At 40.4% G+C, this 21,326-nt stretch overlaps 1 protein-coding gene across 6 annotated transcripts in view; it reads right to left on the bottom strand.

The window, feature by feature from the left end:
• The window catches only part of ADAMTSL1 (ADAMTS like 1), an 885,884-nt gene that overhangs the window by 141,150 nt on the left and 723,408 nt on the right, over positions 1-21,326 (bottom strand). For all 6 annotated transcript variants that reach the window (XR_015243567.1, XM_086685377.1, XM_086685374.1 and 3 more), the window contains one exon: positions 2,189-2,399. Coding sequence is in view for 5 of the 6 variants with exons in the window: in XM_086685377.1 (XP_086541503.1) it covers positions 2,189-2,399 (211 nt within the window). In the remaining variant the exon portion in view is untranslated. The remainder of the gene's footprint in view (positions 1-2,188; positions 2,400-21,326) is intronic.

Here is a 21,326-nt window from a genome sequence, read left to right as displayed (position 1 = left end):
AATCAGGAGACCTGGGGTCTGCACCAGGCTTTATGATCTTGGGCAAGACCATATCTGGGCCACAGTTACATAATGTGTAAAACAAGAAGACTCCTATATAATTCCTGGTTGCTCTTTCAGCCATAGTAGTCTTTAAAACGGGGTATAGTGGAAACAATCACATAAAACTGGGTTGATGGCCAACCCTAGATTTGCTACCTGCATGAGCCCAGTTTTCTCAAACCTAAAACGAAGATAATAAAACCTACTTTCCACTGATTGTTGTGAAGATTAACTTCAGTTAGGTAATAATATTTCTTAAGAACACTGGTACACAGGCATTCAAAATATATAACATCCTCTTGCTTTCTCAAAACTGTCACATAGTAGCATGGTATTTATGAGCTTAGCCACGCAGATATTTAAGCTCTAAAAGGAAGTAGTCAATATCTTTTTCCAGATGCTTTACATTTTAGAGTTTTGCTCACTGATTACTCTTTGATTCTTTGGGTGCTTTGTAAATCACAGTCCCAAGATGGGCAGAGAGAAGGAAGTGGCTTTGCCAAATGATGGTGGAAAAAGCATGGGAACGCATGGCAGTCTAGAAAAGGCAGCCCCCCCACCCCCGCTGCCTCCGCCCACCTTAGCACTAAGGCAAGGGTATATAAGCTGCAATGCTCTCTCCTCACTTGGGTAACCATATAATTTATCATTTTAATTGGGACACTTTTGAGAGGGAAAACTATTTTAGCAAAACTGGGATGCATGTCCCCCCTCACCTTTCAGGCTTACTTTTTGTGACCATTGTTGTCACTTTAAAGATATACCTGATATCCTCATGAATAAGAAATGCAAAATAAGATTCTATCCAAATAACCTAAAATTCCTCTGTTTTTTTTCCTTTTTTTTTTCAACGTTTTTTTTTTTTTTTTTATTTATTTTTGGGACAGAGAGAGACAGAGCATGAACGGGGGAGGGGCAGAGAGAGAGGGAGACACAGAATCGGAAACAGGCTCCAGGATCTGAGCCATCAGCCCAGAGCCTGACGCGGGGCTCGAACTCACGGACCGCGAGATCGTGACCTGGCTGAAGTCGGATGCTTAACCGACTGCGCCACCCAGGCGCCCCTAAAATTCCTCTGTTTTAAAGGCATGCAAAAAATTATTTAATTAAAATTTGATAAATATGTATTTTCAATAGAATATTATGGTATTTGTATTATTATAATGTATGCTTTAGAGTGGGGTTAGCAAACTTTTTCTGTAAAAGGACAGAGTAAATACTTTAGGTGTTGTGGACTAAATGGCCTCTGTCACAACCATGCAGTTCTGCCCTTCCAGTGCAAACACAGTCATAGACAATACATAAGAAAAGAAATGGGCATGGCTGTGTTCCAATAAAACTTTATTTATAATAACTGTCTATGAGATGGCCCTGGCTTTGGATGGCAGTTTGCAACCCCTATTGTTTTAAAAAACAATAGTTCTTAGAGCTTGGGAAAATTTTAAAAAGTCTGGAATTGGCTTGATTTCTAATCTTTTATTTTGGTAATTATTTTTTTTTAAGTTTATATATTTTGAGAGAGAGAGAGAGAGAGAGAGAGACAGCATGAGTGGGGGAGGGGCAGAGAGAGAGGGAGACAGAGAATCCCAAGCAGGCCTGGCACTGTCAGCACAGAGCCCAATGCTGGGCTGAAATTCACGAACCATGAGACCATGACCCGAACCGAAATCAAGAGCCAGACACAACCAACTGAGCCACCCAGGTGCCCCAGTAAGTAACTATATTTAAAAGAAAAAAAAAAGAAAATTCATTACCTAGGACCCTTACTTCCTAGAATTTTAAACAGTAAAAAACTAGAAAGGGCACAAATTCAGAACAAATGTAGCTTTATGGAAAACCTATCACACTGTCCTTATTTAAAAACTTTTTTTCTTAGCTTGGTGAAAACTCTGTTGTGCATATACTCAGTTTAACAGATGGGTCTTGAATTGCTGTTGGAGGACACTGGTGCAAAACCATAGAAAGAGGACAGTATTTATGATGAAAATATCTGGATTTGAATAAGGTTGAGGGACTACTAAGAAGGGAGGGAGGAACAGACCTGGAACCTTCCTTTAATGGGACAAAACTCCTTGAAGAGAGGGTTCCCTGTCCTGAATCAGAGCTGTACACACCAACTCCAAAACTGAGTAGCCCCAGAACTCACTGGCTGCCACTGTGCCGGGTCCCAGGCTGGGGGGCAGTTGAAGCGGTTACAAGCTTGCACTGTGCTGGGCTTGGGCTGACGACACAGCTCATCGGCCAGGATTACAGTTTCATTCATCTCTCTGGAAAGTAGGTGGGAGCAGAAGACATCTCTGGTCTGTAGGCCAACCCCACAGGTGAGACTGCATGGACTCCACTTGCCAATTTCCCACCTGGGAAGAAATCAGAGGAGATGAGGACACGCTTAGTACCTGTGCAGAGAACATCATGACGTCAAATGTTGCTAATAGAGTAAAAATACATACCTGGGAATGTGGTAAGTTCCAGCATAAGATTGGCTAAGAATTCTATCCCAAGCCTAGAACCCATCCTCTCCTTGGTGCTCTAGAATTCTTTTACGATAAACAAAGTAGGTGATAAAATGGAACATCCATTTTTGCCCGTAAAATCACCAAGAATGGTTATAACTGAGTCTATTATGATACAATATACAAATTTCATCAAAATGAGCAGAGGTATGATAGATATGACATAGGTTTGAGCACAGAAAGGCTTTGGGCACTACATCTTGAACAGTAGGTCTAGAAGAAGCGTTTCTGCTAATTTGCCTAGTCCCCATTCTTAGCAAGACTGAAAAATTTGTGCTTTTTTTTTTTTTTGGGCTTCAGAGTAAAAGGTCATTGGCTCCAACTTCCTTCAAGCTTCCATCACAGCATAGAAATGTCTCTGTCTTATGTATAAATATCATCACCACCTAGGACTGGAGAATGTAACAAAAATGAAGGTTGCTAAATAGATCAGTCTTCTTGAGGGGAACTAAGTGGAGAGAATGGCTCATTATCTGGAAGTAGAAGTCAAATACACACAGAGGAGTTGAGTGCATAATTGGCCATTCCAAATGGCCAAGTCTTGCGAAGTACATTTACAGTGAGCTGCGGGCCTATAAAAACAATCCCATTCCATTTCCCTGTTGATGCAGCCTCCAAAATGGGAATGATAAGGAAAAGCTAAGTTGCCTGGGCTTGGAGTGGGAAGTGTTCTTTAATGATCAGTGTTAGAAAGTTCTATTTACAATGTGAGGCACAAAAATTCTACAAACAGGAGTTAGCCAAGAAAAGCATGGCAAGTAGGTTCTTAAGTAGCTAGGCCCTCCTGGCTTTTGTAGCTAGCCTTGAAAATCAGCTTAAAAACCTTTGGCCTTAATGTTTTTCATTAGACTGCAAAACTGAGTGCACACTCTCTTAATCTCCTTCTGCTACTCTGATCTATAACTACCTTACCAGCTCCTATTTCCACTACCTCCTCTCATCTATCCTGTGTTTAAGTCTTGTACGTAGCAAACAACTTCATTATTCTCAGCTCATGCCCTCTGGTTCTCTAGTTCTGTCTTTACTCAAGCTGTTACTCTGAATTTAGAATACTTTTTGTCCTTTCCTGGTCCATCCTTTAAGATGTCTTCCATTTCTCTGTATCCAAATTTGACCCACGTTTAAAGGATTGTGCCCCTACCTGCTCCAGACACTGATCATTTTCCTAATTATATTACAGTTATTCTGCCTTAATGTTAAGGGCCCTATTGGAGTATACACCTATTGAAGGCAAGCTCTGTGAGTCCGTTTTGTATCACTCACAGTGTTCATTTTGGCCCCTTCTAGATAGTTAATGTACATGGTTCACAATTTCCTGATAAATGAACAAATAGAAGGGACTTACCAGCATAGTGGGCACTTTATACCCATTATCTCATTTAATTATCTCCAAAACAACATGAGATAGGCTCTACTGACTTCTCCCACTTTATATTTGAGGAAATCTGAAAATTCAAGATGTTGATTTGCCCCAAACCCATAATTAGTAAGTAGTGAATCCAGGATTCAAACTTGGGTGTGTCTGGCTCCAAAGTCTTAGTCCATTCTATTGTACCACGCTGTTTCCAGGGAATACTTTGAAAACTGTTCTATAAACATTCACAAAGTTTTAAATGAATGGAAGAGAGGCTGGATTGAATATGTATTTCTTTTAGATCCTTGTGTGAATTTCTATAAACTTATTTTTAGATTTCTAGTTTGGCTTAATTCCTAGCTTTAAAATGTTGTGTTTTAAAATATATCCATACATTCTTTGCTGTCTCTCCCTTCTAAAGATGAAGCCTTGAGTTTGGGTTGAACTTACTGGCTCACTTGCAAGGAATAAGATTAAGCAGAAGTGATGCTATGTGACCTCCAAGGCTAACTCATGAAAAGGATATATTTTCCATTTGGCTCTCTCTCTCTTTGCTCACTCTGGGGTAAGTCAGCTGTCACGTCATGAGGACAGTCAGACATTCCTCAGGAAAGTCCACATGCAAAGGAACTGAAGCTGCTCACCAAGAGTTGGCACCAACTTGCCAATCACATGAGTGAGCTACCTTGCCAGCATATCCAGTGGACTGGGTCTAGCTTCCAGACGATTGCAACTTCATAAGAGACCTTGAACTGCCTTTCCAAGCTTCTCCCAGATTCCTCACTCATTAAATGGTGAGAGATAATAAACACTTATTTTTGTTGTGAGCTACCAGGATTTAGGGAAATGTATTAGGCAACAATAGACAACTAATACAAGTACATACTCTCTCCTCTGAATATGTGTATGTTCATCAAAAGACATATATAAGAATATTCAAAGTGGCACTATTCATAATAGCTCTAATGGGGAATAATTCAAATGTCCATCAATAGCTGAGTGGATAAAAAATGATGATATATTTATACAATAACACAGAACAGTGAGAATAAACTTCAGAAAGAAGCAACGTGGATGAATCTCACAAACATAAAATTGAGTAAAGAAAGGCACAAAAGCAAAGTTCATACTATGCTGTCATTTATATGAAGTTCAAAACATAAAACGAATCTATGATGTTAAAATCAGGATGTAGTTCCCCTTGGTGGACGATAGCTAGAAGAGGAGACTTGGGGGGAGGGATTCTGGGATGTTATCTTGATTTGGGTACTATGTCTGGATCCACTTCGAGAAAAATCACAAAGGCACGCATGTAGGATTTGTGCACTTTTCTCTATGTTTGTTAAGGTTCAAAAAAGGATGTCTTCCAGGGTACCTGGGTGGCTCTGTTGGTTAAGCATCTGACTTCAGCTCAGGTCACAATCTCACAGTTTGTGGGTTCAAGTCCTGCATTGGGCTCTCTGCTGTCAGAGCACAGCGTGCTTTAGATCCTATGCCTCTTTCTCAAAAATAAATAAACATCAAAAAAAGGGTGTTCCCCCCAATTTTCAGTAAAGTTCTAATATGTTGTGGCTATAAAACAAAATCCAACAACCGTGTTCAATGCTGATGACCACAATGTGTGTGTTTCATAAAGGAGCTGCCTACACAGTGAATGTTGTCCGAGGTTAAAACCTGTCCTAGTATGGACTCTGCCCTTCTAGTGCCCCCACTTATGCCTTCACCTCTGGAAGAAATTGGGTCACTGGGACCTTGAAGCAGAGGCCTTTTGGCAGCCATGAGGCCACTTCAACACTGTTCATCAAATCACAAAACAGACATATCTGCCTACCCATGATAAAAGTATATTACGTTTTCAAGGGAGGAGGTCAGCAGAAACTATTTGTGTATTAAGCACTTTGCTGATTCTGGGTTGAAAGTATTTGGATCAACTTAGGCCAAAGGGGAGGGGAAAGGAAAACAGAGATTCTCCCCCTATCTGTCTGTGTAGGGGCTACAATTGTGAGCCTTGGGTCTGGCCGGGTGCTTGCCTTCCAGCCTTCTGTGCCTTTGGCTGTTTCTGAGGGGGTGCTGCAGCCTTGGGGAGTCACCCTTGGGGTGGGATTGGCTGTGTCTTGCAGCCTGTGAGGCACTTACAGGCCTTGCTGAGATTCTGGGGCCTGGCTTCCCCACAAGCCCAGCGATGCGAGGAGGCAGCCGCTCAGAGGATGGGGCATTATGCTTTTCCCCTCACATTGCCTGGTTGACATTTACTCATCTCTGTCTTCGCTGACAATGTTACTTCCTCAGGGATGGATCCCTCAACTGGGTAAAATTCGCCTACTATATAGTCTCATTGCTACCTCCCCCTCTGGAAATTATCAATACTCACAAAAATTTATGGTTGTAAGAACACAATATCCTCTTAACAAAATTTTAAGTGTACAATACAGTATTGTTGACTATAGACACAATGTTGTACAGCAGATCTCTAGAATTTACTCCTCTTGCTTAACTTTATGCCTATTGGTGAGTAACTCCTCCTTTCTCCCCTCATCCAGCCTCTGGGAGCCACCATCCATTCTTTGATTCTATGAATTGACTGTTTTAGATATCACATGCAAGTGGAATCATGCAGTATTGTACTCATGTAACTGGCTTATTTCACTTAGCATTATATTCTTGACGTTCATCCATATTGTTACACAATGAAGACTTTCCTTCTTTTTAAAGGCTGAGTAGTATTTTTTTTGTATGTATAAACCACATTTTCTTTATCCATTCATCTGCTGAAGAACATTTAGATTATTTCCACGTGTTGCCTATTGTGAATAGTGCTGCAGTGAACACAGGGGTGCTAATATCTCGTTGAGATCCTGACTTCAGTTCTTTTAGATAAATACCCAGAAATGGGGTTGCTGGATTATGTAGTAGTTCTATTTTTAATTTTTTTCAGGAACCACTATACTGTCATCCATAGTGGCTATACCATTTTGCATTCCTACTCAACAATACACAAGGGTTCCAAAAAAAAAAAAAAAAAAATACACAAGGGTTCCAATTTCTCCACATCCTTGTCAACACTGTGGTCCTTTGTTTTATTGATGATAGCCATCCAGACAGGTATGAGGTGATATCTCATTGTGGTTTCAATTTGCATTTTCTGATGATTAGTGATGTTGAGCATTTTTCATACACTGTTGGCCATTGATATGTCTTTTTTTGGAGAGATGTCTTTCAAGTCTTTAGCCCATTTTAAATTGGGTTATTAGCTTGCCTTTTTTTTTTTTTTTTTTTTTTTTTTTTTGCTCTTGAGTTGTAGGAGTTCCTCCTATATTATGGAGATTAGCTTTTTATCATATATATGGTTTATAATTTTTTTCTCCTTATTATTCTGTTGAATGTTTTCTTTGCTATGCTCAATGCACCTATAATCTGACTACCCTGCTCCACTGTTACCTTGATGAGAGCATGGGGCAATGTCTGTTTTGGTTTAGCACTTTAGATTGAATTGTGTGTTGGAGTCCTAACCCCCAGTAACTCAGAACATGACGTTATTTAGAAGTAGGGTGATTACAGATATAATCACTTAAGATAAAATCATACTAGAGTAGGGTGGGCTCTTATTCCAGTATGAATGGTGTCCTCATAAGAAAAGAGAGAGACATTCAAGGAGAATGTCATGTAATGATAGAGACAGAAACTGCAGTGATGCTTCTACAAGCCAAGGGATGTCAAAGATTGCCAGCAGACACCAGAAGCTAGAAGAGGCAAGGAAGGATTCACCTCCCAGGTTTTGGAAGGAGCATGGTCGAGTTAACACCTTCATCCCTGCCTCCAGAACTGTGAGAGAATACATTTCTATTGTTTTATGTCACCCTGTTTGTGGTACTGTGTTATGGCAGCCCCAGGACATGAGTATGTCACTGTAATCACTGTATCTAGCGTGATGCCTAGAACATAGATGTTCAATAAATGGGAAGTGACACAAACTGAGTAGAGCCCCAGTGAACTGTGTGTGCTTGGTTTAGTCACTCGGCTGGTTAACCATTTCAGCTCTGTCCACTGAACAACTGTCAGCAGCCATTGCAAAGTCCCCAAAGCCTTGAACACAAAATTTTCTTCAGTGTGGTGCAAATTGTTTGGTGACAGCACTAGATCGGAACTGACATAATGCCTTTATAGGTTGCATCCCACTTAGTGTAAATATTTATATACTTTACTGCAGCAGTGTTAGCCTGTTGGATTATGGCATTTCCCCCCAGAATTTACGAGGGGTAATAATACATAATTTATGTTATAGTAACCCTAACATATTTCTAAAGTACAAAAAAAATCTGAATTCTAAAACACATCTGCCCCACTGGTTTTGGCTAAAGAATCCTGACTCTATAAGGATACACATGATCACTATGGTTTCCTTCAGCTTCTAGGCTTCAGGTGTTTAGCTTCATGGTTAGGCGCTTCGCCAAAATGTTATTGAGAACTCTGGTTCCTCTAGCATTCTCTTTCCATTCTGCTTTTTTTTCTCTCTCTCTCTCTGGCCTTCTTCTCCATATTCCTGTGCTTTTTGTCAAAACCTGCTTGAAGAGGAGGCTTGGGAGCTGACAGATCACAGCTGATGCTCTGTAGCTTCAGGCTGGACCTTGTCCAGCTCCTGAGTAACTGACTCCTGACCAAGAGTAGTCAGGAGACAGAAAGCTACCTTCCACCCCTCAGGGCTGGGATTAGTCTTTTTGCCCTCTGCCCCACATCAGATATACTTGGGTTGGCCTGTGTTTATAATTGGATTTTAAAGTTTAGCCTTGGTTTCCCAATTCTCACTTTGTTTCCCTCATGTGCTGGAGTTCTGCCCAACATCTGGCCTACTGCATTCTGATCCTGTCACCCTGCCTGGATCTGGCTAGCCTCTTGCCTTGGCCTAGGCAGAGACCCTTAGCCATGGCCATAAGCCATGATGTGATAGCAATCTGTCTGACTTCACACATTATGGCCAATAACAATAGTAATTCTAACATTTATGCAGAACTTGCAATGAGTCAGGTACTGTGGCTAGTTGTTTTCAATGCACTCTCTCCTATAATCTTCTCCACAGCCCTGTGAGGTAGGTAGTATTATTTTATGCATTTTAGCACCAAGGAGCTGAGGTCTAGAGAACTTAAATGATTAATTAGTCATGGCTTAGAATGTCTAATTCTAAGATCAATTCCACATGCATCACATCCAAGTTTACCATGACTTAGACCTAAGTTCTGAGAATGGGGCTGCTCCTATCACAGAGGCCAGCACTATGGATTTATAAGCTTCAACTTTGTATCATCCCAGTCTCTTTCACGGAGGTCCTGGCAGGACTTGGGGCAAAGCTTACCCAAGATGTGTGATACATATACAAAGTCACTTATTATTCACATCAACCCTATGAATAAAGTACTGTAAGTTACCCCATTTTATAGGGTGACATAACAGAGGTTTTAAAAGGTCAGGTAACATATCCAAAGTAACACAGCTAGTAAATAAGAAAATCAGGATTCAAACCCAGAGAGCCTGGCTCCTGCATGCCTAAATACTATATTGTACTGCCTCTTAGGGTGAGAATGATGAATACAGCAATTCAAACTGGATCCAAGATACAAATTCCAGGATTCCTGGTGCTTACAAGTTCAGAAATGACAACTGACAAAATGACCTATCTATTCTTAAAAAATAGGAAACAACACACTGATGCCACCCAAGGTTATGAATACACTTGGAGTTGTTATTTCAGTAGAGCAGCAGTGGTACTTGGCAGCAAATGGGCAAAGGCTGAGTGTGGTCCCCCCCAAGGATATGTTTGTTTTTTTGTAAAGGTGGCCATCAGAGATAATGTGGGCAAAGACCCATGGTGGTTGGCATTTCTTAGTAGCTTGTGTTTGTATTAGCTATATAAAAGGAGGAATTTTTGCCTTCTTTTGGACAAGAGCTCATTATGTGAGTTGCCAACATTTTTCTCCTATACTATTTCAGAAAAGGTAATGGCCATTGCCTCCAGCAACTCGTTGTTGGTTGCTGCTATGAACACACATAATTTCTAAAGGTAGACTCTCTACACCCCAATCTGTGTCCTAAGAATCTTCTCTTACCCTGATTTTTTGCAGCAAAGTAGGGCTTATTTCTTTATTCAAAATTTAAAGATGCAGTTATTGAGACGTACAACACCATTGGAAATTCCAATTATTTGTTAGAAGCTTTCTTTAAACTTGTGTGTAATCCTCCAACTTGACATTTCTATTTAACATTTCTATCATATGATGGGGCCCCTGGGTGGCTCAGTCGGTTAAGCGTCCAACTTCAGCTCAGATCATGGCCTCACAGTTTGTGAGTTCGAGCCCCACATAAGGCTCTGTGCTGACAGCTCAGAGCCTGGAGCCTGCTTTGGATTCTGTGTCTCCCTTTCTCTTTGCCCCTTCCCTGCTTGTGCTCTCTCTTTCAAAATTAAATAAATGTTAAAAGTTAAAAAAAACACAAAAAACATTTCTATCATATGATATTTTAAAAGCTTCCCAAAGATATCTCTTTCCTTTAGAATGTCTCTGAGGTCAGGAGGTAGAAAGCAATCAAGCAATAATAAATCAGACACATGGAACATGTCCAGCTCTAGAAAGCCTAAGGTAGGGCAAAGAAACCTCTTTTTCCAACTGGAACACTGTCTAGGATCCTTTGTTCCCTCAAGGTTTTCGAACTATTACTGATGGCTCCCAATTTATCCCTATATCTCCCAGTTTCCAATTTATTCACAGCCCAGTGTTTCAAAATGTGACTTTACTTCCTCTGCTTAAAAAACTTCCATTGGAGTCTGAGCTGAGCTTTCATCCCAGTATATCTAGGGCTCAGCTTTGGTCCAGTGGACCCAGTGGGGGTGAGGGGGCACTATGTGGCTGGACCTGAACTTTTTAACTGGCTCCCTCCCTGACCCCCAACTTCTTTCCTTCTTCTCCTTTGTAGGGGCTCAATTTTAGCCTGAGGCTTGGTGAGGGGTAGTCCACTGGCATGTGACAGGGCTCAGTATTGGGCCAGGATATCTGGAGATCAGACATACAGGGAAGATTGAACAAATACATAAATACATGAAGGTGAATGGGATCCAGATTTCTTACTGTCAGAGAAAGGAGTTACAGATATGGAAAGTGGGAAGACTAGAATAAACCTTATGGAATTGGATTGCTATTGAAAACAGTGTGAACTCATGGTTTTTAACAGATGGACAGGTACCTAGATAGAGTCATATCAATAGATATAAATGAATGTATATAAATACGCATAATATATACAATATTTCCTAGACCTCTCTACTGAGAGGCCTAGAGGCAATGACATTTCAGTAAAATCAAGTACATCAAGTGCCCAGATTTTGGATTCTAAACAGCATTCTCTACTAAGGAATCTGTTCCTGTAGAAATGGCTGTGGGGCAGGGGCAGTGAAAATAAAAAATGAGCCTGGAACATCTTGTTGTGTCAGAAAACTGGGAAGTGCTCAAAGAATGATGGAGTAAATGTCAAAAGGATACAGAAGCCAGTATGAAGGGGCTCCCACTGGCCATGTCTGGGATGATTTGATAGTAATGGGTTTTAATCCTTTGAGTAAAATAGAAATTTACAAATAAATAAATAAGAAAGCTCTATCTTGCAGAATGCCTATTAAAAATCTAGATTATTAATAATAAAATAAGATTAATAATCTAGAAGATAGAATTTAGAAAGTCACCATTTGTCAACCATAATAATAACTGATACAGGCAAGAGCCATCAATGAATACTAATGCTGGTAGGTAAAAGGTTGATGAGGAATTTACTTAGCTTTAGATTATCTTCCCATAAAAATACTTACTTGCTACTAATAATAAATGCAATGTACTTATTAATCTTACAGTGGAAAACCTGGCTGATATCATCTTAACCAAGTAATGAGTTAACATCATCAGCAATGAATGCAGCACAACATCATTCATTGTATCCTGATACAATGCACTAAAAAAAATATAGCATACTTCTGTTAAAAATTCACGAATCATGAAGAGACATCAAGCAAACTCAAAGAGAGTGACATGTTACAAAGTAAAATGCCCTATAGTCTTCAAAACTATCTAGACTATGAAAGACAAGAAAAGGCTGCCCCAGATTTAAGGAGTCTAGAAAGAAATGACAACCCAGTGTATAACAGGTAACCCTGGATCAGATCTTGTACCTAAAAAGGACATTGTTGGGACAGCTGGCAAAAGCTGAACAGAGTCTGTGAATGAGATGGTGACACTGAATTAGTGTCATTTCTTGGTTTTGAAAGTTACACTGTGGTTAATTATGACAGCATCCTTGTACGTAGGTAGTAACACTGAAGGATTAAAATGCAATGGTGTATTCCCTGAAATTATTCTCAAAAGCCCCAAAATGTTAATGACTACAGAAATGAGGAAATGGTATAAGAGAGCTCTGTGTGCTAATTTTGTAACTTTAAAAAAATAAAATGATTTAGGGGCGCCTAGGTGGCGCAGTCGGTTAAGCGTCCGACTTCAGCCAGGTCACGATCTCGCGGTCCGTGAGTTCGAGCCCCGCGTCAGGCTCTGGGCTGATGGCTCGGAGCCTGGAGCCTGTTTCCGATTCTGTGTCTCCCTCTCTCTCTGCCCCTCCCCCGTTCATGCTCTGTCTCTCTCTGTCCCAAAAATAAATAAACGTTGAAAAAAAAATTAAAAAAAAAATAAATAAAAAATTAAAATGATTTCAAAATAAAACTTATAGAAAAATTCCATTGGCTCCCTGTTATCTACAAGAAAGGGTTCAATTCCTTGGCTGGCCTATAGTGTGCTTCACAGAGGAGTTTGAATATACCTTTCTGGTTTAATCCCAGGTCACCCCTACACTCACCCTTGCTGAATACCCATCTTCTCTGGCTGGCAAACTCTTCTGACTCTCAGGTTGGATTCCAAACATCACCCGCCTCTGAAAACTTTTCTGATATCTGTCCCATGAGGCAGAGCTAGACCTTTCCCTCTGCAGCACGCTACCGTCTCTTTCCTCCTAATGGCATTTTTTTCTTCCCTCAAACTCCCCTTCATTACACTGTAGGTATGTGTCTACACGTCCATCTCTCTCTAGACTCTGCATTCCGCAAAGGTACAATGGCCATGAGCTATTCATCTTAGTATCTCCAGCACCCACCGCAGTGCCTGGCATGTCGTAGCTGCTCAGGGTGGCAGTGTGGCATAACATAGATCTTGGGCTCTGGAAGTGGATTATCTATGAAGGAACTTTACTCTGCCACTCTCTAAATGCCCAGCCTTGGGTAAGTTACTTAATAATGTACTCATATTTAAAAAGACAATAATAGTGATAGCCACTTCGAAGGGTTGTTATGAGGTTTAAATGAGAAGATCTATGAAAAGAGCTTAGCACAGAGGCATCGCTTAAGGGCTCTATAAATATTAGCTTACATGAACTGGGTGCTCAGTAAATATTTGTTAAATGTAAGGATGATTATTGCAAGGATAGAAATTAAATGAGTAGAGTGATAATTCTTCCTGGAGTCAATCAGGAGTGAGATAAAGTAGCCATACATTATGGAGACTGAGGGAAAGGCTGTCTATGACCTGCCCACATTAACTTCTCATTCAAGCATTCATTGCTCAGCACTAGGACAGATACAGAAGTGGGAAACATGCTCATGCCCTTCGGCATGCTTTTGGCAAAGGTGGAGAGAACCAATGGATGCCCAGGAGACATAGCAACGTTAGGTTATAGCAATGAGCTAATTGCTAAACGATTTGGCTAAACCATGAGTACTGCAGAGTTTCAGAAGACAGGCTACAGTGGAGCTCATGACCATTTAATGTTTATATGGCTGATTGCAATTCACAAAGCCAGTTCGTCTATGTTATCTTCCCTGATCCTCCTATCTCGGAAGTACCCAAGGCAGGCATTCCCATATCCATTTCATAGATAAACAAGCTGAGACTTAAAGAAACAAGTGATTTCCCCAAAGCTTAGAAGGGAACTCAGCTCACTCCTTCTACCCTGCTAAGTCTCTAAGGGCAGAGGAGGGGATTGTGAAGGGGTGAAGGGCAAGCTAGATAGAATTAGAAAAACAATTACATGCCATAGCAGATGGATGTGCTACCTTCATGTACAACCTCTGTATTTTAGAAAACTCCTTCAAGTGGTCTAGGAAAAGATAAATGAAAAGATCAGTGGAGATGTTAGACAATAGAGGGGAAAAATATGTTTGAAGGCCAAAAATTAACCCAAAGCATATATGATAAATAGCACCATGAGGAGCAGGGCTCTCTGTAAGAGGGCAGCTTTCACAGATCAGCAAACAGGAGGTACAACCACACTTCTCTTCGAAGTCAGCTGGTTTGGCATGAGGGTTCGGCTCCATAAAAATATTTATAATCAGGATTACCAAACACCTGAGATGGCAAAGCACTCATTTCCACGGGCAAACAGTGTGGTCAAGGAGAGTTTGACCAGGAGAGTTTTAGCCAGGAGAGTTTGCCTTACCTCCCAAATCATTGTATAAAAAAATAAATAAATAAAATAAAGATTATCAACATTGCAAATAACTCTAGTCAAGGCTTCTTTGCTTTTTGTTTTTAATTAATGAATAGCGCTTAAAAAATGGCACTTGCAGCAACATACAGATTTACGATCTCATTACTAGCATGCCATTTGCTTTAAACCTACCCCCTTCACAGAGCATATCAAACTGCAAATGACACCAAAACTAGGCCCAATTGTACAGAGTGTCTTCCCTCCCACACCCCCAACACTTCTCTATGACATTCCATGTCCAAGAAATGCCCATGTGCCTGTTTACCAACAGGCAGCTTGATTTAAATAAAACATCTAAATTCTGCTTCCCGTTTTCTGCTCACCCTGTCATCTGGGTGGCAGCACATTACAGTGAGATAGAATTTCTCCTGGCTATTATAACTCACATAGGAGCTTCCTGAGAAATGGGTTGGAAGGGTCGGTAATCTGCAAAATCACTTCTGCCCTTGGGAGTTTGAGATTTTAGTTGGCTTGTTTAGAATTCTAGGTGGAAATTTTCTACTAAAAATAGTTGCAGGGCTTTTCTCCCTGTGGTCAGATCGGAGAAGGATTTACTTAGATCATAAACACAAATGTCATTTTGTTTGTTTTCTTTTTCTTCCTCTAACTGTCTTTTGGTTTTTATTATTTTTTTTCCTCACTTTTATCTTAATTGCTTAGTATCCTCACACTGAAGATCTTCCACTAGACGAACTCTTCCTTTTCCAGATTACCTGCCTCAAACAGAGTGAGCTTCCTCCAAACTTAACCACACGTCGGCTTCCTGATGCACCATTTTCCCTTTTCACATCTGTGAATTTGCTTCCAACTTCTGCCTGGAATGCTGTCCATGTTCCTACTTCAAGGTCTGATTCAAGCCCTTCTTCTTTGGGGTAGGTTTCTGTCCCATTCCAACCCATATCAACTGGATCCTCTTTGCAACCCTAGCTGATTTACTGTCATTTGGCCCTTGTTTACAATAAACAACACTAGCGTTGTGTTATAAGAACACTAGTTCTTATATTAGTGTTATAAGAACCCCCAAGAAGGTGGGGCATCTTATTTGATGTAATTCTATGTTTTTCTCTAGTCATCATCCCAAGTAGAATATAAAGCATTATCAAGTTTTTTGGAGTTAAGGGATTAGTTTGGCACCCATCAAATCAGGCCATAAAGATCTCTGTCTATTGATTTGCAGGTGGCATTCCTCACTAAAACTTCCCAAGCCTAAGATTTGTCTCCCTAATACAGGTCGATAATGTCCTCCTGAAAACATGTGTTGAAGTTCTAACTCCCAGTACCTCAGAATGTGACCTTATTTAGACATGGAGTATTTACAGAGGTAATCAAATTAAAATGAGGTCATTAGGGTGGGTCCTAATCCAATTATGACTGGTGTCCTTATTATCCTTATACAATGGGGAAATCTGATCACAGAGACAGACAGGGGAAATGACCATGTGAAGACAGGGAATACATCTACCACCCAATGAACACCAAAGGCTGCTGATTAAGCGCTTCAAAGTTATAAAGAAGCAAGGAAGGTTCCTTCCCCTGCAGGATTCAGAGAGAGGGAGAGAGACAGAGAGAATGGCCCTGCCAACACCTTGATTTTAGACTTCTAGCCTCTAGAACTGTGAGAGAATACATTTCTGTTCTTCCAAGATACCCAGCTTGTGGTACTTTGTTACAGTAGTCCAGGAAACTAATGGGTCAGTTCTCTTGAGTAGTTTTAATGTATTTATTTATATTGTAAACAGAAACCTTTGTGGATGTTTATATTCATGGGGTTTCTCTGCAAGTGAAATGCCTGGGAAGGTTAGTCCTTTATGTCAGGATCCACAGACCCGATTCTGTTATCTCCAGTGAGATTCTGTCTCCTCCTCTTTCCTTTCATCATACTTGTTTTGTCAGTTTTGTAGACTTGATTTTTTCTTCCACCCACATATTTGGCCATTCATATATGTATGTGTGCCCACAGTCACGTATTCATTTGTTGACAACGTAATGTGTACTAAATATTATGCCAAATGATGGGGACACAGACCTAAAAAAAGTTCTTGATCTTAAGGGCTTTGTGAGACAACTACAAGACATTGTAATACGTGCTATTCATTTATTTATTTATTGAACTAGTGTTTGTTAAGCACTTTTTGTGCTCAGGTTCTATGTGAAGGAACAGAGCAGTAAATGAGACAGACACATGAATTTCAGTGGGGCTCAAGGGAATGAGACAGACAAACATGAGGTGTTAGGGAAGTATAAAAATATAGACTGAGAGTCAAGAGGGAAGACAGAGTCATGGAAGGCTTCCTGGAGGTGGTGATATCTGTGCTGAGGCTTGAAGAGTAAGAGGTGGTCAGGCAAAGGCACAAGTAAAGAGAAGGTATTCTATGCAGAACGAGGTGTGGGAAAGCACAATGCATTTTGGGAACTCATATTTATTGACCTCCATGCTGGGGGTTGGAAAGAAGGAGTAGAAAGCCTAGGAAGTCTTTGGAAAACTCTGGTTCTCACTCCTGTTTTCCTTGATATAATTACAGGGGTGGGTAATGGAGCCTGGGAAACAGAGGCACTGTGGCCAGCCAAAGCCCCAGTGACAAAGGTGACTTAAGTTCACTACAGTTCAAACTTACAGCTCTTAGGTTACTGCTGAATGGCATGTGCTTCACTGTGAGGACCAGATGCCCAGCCTGCTCCCTTCCCATTCATCTTAAGGAGTGCCAGGCTTTGGGGGGGCTTCCAACAGGCCCATGGCACAGGGTGACACAGACAGTGCTTTAAGCAGGCCCTCCATCGTGCTTAACCAAACCATAAATGCAATTCAAACCTGGCTTGGCAGAGAAAAACAAAAGATGGAGCCATTTTCCCCATCTCCAGAGTTTGATGTATGGGGAATCAGGAGACGAAGCACCTAGCTATGGATGCAGAATGTGATGAATTCTGTCAGTGCAGGGACACACACACACACACACACACACACACACACACACACACACACACGGGTTCCATCCATAGGACATGGAGAACAGCAGCCCATGCAGTCTCTAGTCCTGAAGGCTGTTTATTTGAGGAGTAAAAGTGAGGTCTTTCACAAATGTTTTCATATGAGACCACACAAAAATGACCTAAAATTATTTTTCAAGTTAGGTTCAAAGATCTCTTCAAATAGAATGTATGTTTCACTCTTTGATGTTTTGTTATCTCAGGGTGAGTTAAGGGATTATTATCAGGCTAAAGTCTGAATAAATTTAAATCCTCACTTTAGGATTTATATTGGCTTATTAAACCCCTCATTTGTTTTTGATTATCCATGATGCTCATTTATTGCTAGCACTTTCATCCCTGGAACACTATTTTTAAACACACTTGGATCTGAATAGCACTGATGAAATGTCCTAAATCCCTGAGTTATATTTAACAAGGAGAAGGCACATGAGCATAATGCCAAACAACCAGACTGATCCTGACCTTGGATTCCAGCTCGGGTTGGAATGTATTTCCACCTGTGTTTTATAACCTTTTGCAAGTTACGAATTTTGAATGTCAACTTATTTCTCTGTAAAATGGGGCAAAAGTGACAAAAATAGCTCCCAATAGTTATGGGATTCTTGTTATGTACTGGGTACTGTTGTACAAACTTCACATGCTCTAACTCATTTACTCCTCATGGCCACCTAAGACATAGGTACTGTTATTATGCCTACACACACACACACACACACACACACACACACACACACACCCACCAGGATTCAATTCTAAGTGTTCTGCCTCCAGAATTATTAGCTGTATTCTTACCTATTAACCTGTAGCTGCACAGGGAGTGGGAGCAAAATACCACCTAGCAGCTTCCATTACTATCATTGTTGTCATTATTGTTATAGTAGTATTTCTCATACACAAGAGAGGCCAACAGGAAGAATGGGCCTTTGGGGTTCCTTTTTTGGGCCTATTTGTGGTTCCTTGGAATTATTGCTATTACCGTATCCAAATTGGAGGAACTATTTTGCTCTTCATTTTATCCCATGCGTGGAATAATTAATGGTTTAACTTCATGCAGCCCAGCATTTCTCAGGCCACAGAAAACTTCCTAGCTGCCCTCTGATCCTCAGAGATTTTCATCCATTTTTTTTTCAGTTAGGAAAAGAAAAATAGTGGGGCAACCCAGAAACTAAATTCTGAATAGGAACACTGGAATCCATGACTTTCAAGAAACCACTGAGAGGGTTTTTACCCTCATGCCACATGGAAGTCAACTGAACTCCTAATTCTTGATTATTAATCATTCATACTCAATTATTAGAAAAATCCTCATGCTTTATGAATGCAACTATTTTCTTCCTTTCTCTTTCATATCTCACCTGACCCCTTACCCTCTACTCTTCACTCTCAAAAAGTAAGGAATGCTTTTCTGATATCTGTCTATCTGTCTGTCTGTCTGCCTGCTTGCCAGCCTATCTATCTATCTATCTATCTATCTATCTATCTATCTATCTATCTATCTATCTTTGGAAAGGATAAAAGATTTTTACCTGAGGTAACTAGTATCTTCTTAGCTGTACAAAAATACTCAATTCATTTCTATAGTGTTAATGAGATATAAAGAAAAAATCCTTTCAGTTGTTTGGGGAAAAAATTCTTTCTTATTCTAGTTAAGAATATATTATGTCTACCTGGGTCCTCTATTCTGTCATCTGAATAATTTGTCCATCTCTTAGTGTATCTTTAGCACTGGTAAATTCTTATATGGAATCTATTTTTCAATAACCAGGTACTCACATAAGTTCCTTACATATATCAACTCATCAGTCTGCACAGAACCCCTGAGGAACCTATTATTTCATCATCTATTAGCACTTAAAGATAAGGGAATGAGGATAGAGAGGGGTAAGGTGACTTGCTCAAGGACACACAGTTGATAAGTAGTACAGCCAGGATTTGAACTCAGGAAGTGTGGCTCTCGATCTAAATTCTGATTTCAGTACTAATTTCTGGAGTCCACCTGTTTATGAGAAACACTGAGTTTTAAGTTGGGAAACACTATTTTTCAGGCTTTTAATTTGAGCTCTGCTAGCCATGGCTACTTAGACAAGTCACTTAATACATTTGACCTCACTTTCTTCACAGATCCAATGAGGAAATTGGGCCAAGTTACATTCTGGGATTCTGTAACCCCACTTACTGAGGGAGACTCATTTGTCAGATTTTTAGATTCTAGACAAGTCTGTCAGCCAAACTCCCTGCCACTTTGTGGCTTTTTAGAGCGTAAATAATACAGCTCTATGATCTTTTGGTACTAATAATAGTGCTAATAGAGCAGACTGAGAAATGATGAGAATTTGATGTCCACCAAGTTCCTCATGTGACCGTGATCCTTCAGTCACTAAAAGAACCCACCTTCCAATAACTGACTGGAAAAAGTGTTGGCCACAACAAACATGGATTCCCAAAGCTACTTGAGGACTGTGGACTCATGGTGAAGTCTCTTGACCCATCATTATTAACTGCCATGGGCATGGGGAATTGGAGTGGAAGCCTTACCTACACTTCATGTTTTCAATTGAGTTTTTCAGGTAGAGAGAGTTCTTTGTGAACAAATGGATACATTTGATGCTCAGAAAACCCATCCATTTCAGACACTGGTTTGTCCATACAGGAGATTTCAAGGCTTTTAAATGTGATTAAGAGGCAGACAATTAAACAATTATGGCACTGGCCCAAATGTTGGGATGGGCTTACATTTAAAGTTTACTTATGCTCAGAGAGACAATGGAAAGGGAACTTTACACACTTGAGTATGAAAAGATGCAGTGAGATATCATATATCATAGCCAAATATATAAGATTTCAACACACTACCTTTCTATTTGTCAAGAGAAAGGAATACAATCCATGGGCCTACTTTCTAGACCTACACAGACACACAGCTGCGGCAAGACCATGTGTGGTGAAAAGTAGTCTACCTCTTGCCAACCCCTTGTTCTGCAGAACTACCCTCCTGGAGGAGTTAAGTATGCAAGGGTGAGCTGGAAAACAACACTTTGCTTTTCTAGATCAAGGGAGGGTCAATCCAGCCCACATGTGGTTTCACTTCACTCCACCATGGGTCAGTTATATTGTCAACCTACATTAAATTAAAGATAAAAGTACATGACAGTGCCCATTTTCACATAAGGGGTTTCTAGGTGTGCCTGGGATGTGCCTGCAGAAGGCCCATGGAAATGCCTTACAGGTAACCTAGAAAGAAGAGGAGAGAAATGGAAGCTCTCCTGGTCCCCCAACTGTCAGTACTATCTCCCCAGTTGCAAATAAATGGCCTACCATTAGTGCAAAAAAATGCCACAAAATCAAGCTTGACAGTGGGGTGCATCTTGTGAGGAAGATCTGGTTCCGCTATCAGCCTCTCCCCCACATTATAATTCTGGCATCATTTGCCTCCCAAAAAGAGCATTGATAAATGGTATCTGTCTAGTTGTGGTGAATTTTACATCAATAAATACCTTGCTTATAACAGTTTCCTTCTGTGATTTTCCACGGCTTAAAAAAGCCTAAAATTGTACATGCTCTGGGCATTGCAGTCTTTGATTTTGCTGGATTGCTAGTCTAAGGAAGGAATTGAGGCAGGAAAAGTATGGTGGGGTGGGCAACAGACCACCCGCAGAGATTTTTTTTTTAATTCCAGGAAATTTCCCTGGTAAATGTATCAGTGATGAATAAGCTTCAGTTTCTACCATTAGGAACTATAATTCACCTTCTCAAAGGGCATCCTGCACATATTCAGCAATGATCTACACAGTCTTCCCACATACACTTTTTTTTTTTTTTTTTTAAATTTTTTTTTTTTTTCAACGTTTATTTATTTTTGGGATAGAGAGAGA

The sequence above is a fragment of the Puma concolor genome, chromosome D4 (assembly GCF_028749965.1).
Source record: "Puma concolor isolate L17-30 chromosome D4, mPumCon1.1.hap2, whole genome shotgun sequence".
Taxonomy (NCBI): Eukaryota; Metazoa; Chordata; class Mammalia; order Carnivora; family Felidae; genus Puma; species Puma concolor.
Note: the sequence above shows the minus strand (reverse complement) of the source record. Positions and strands in the feature narration are given on the sequence as shown.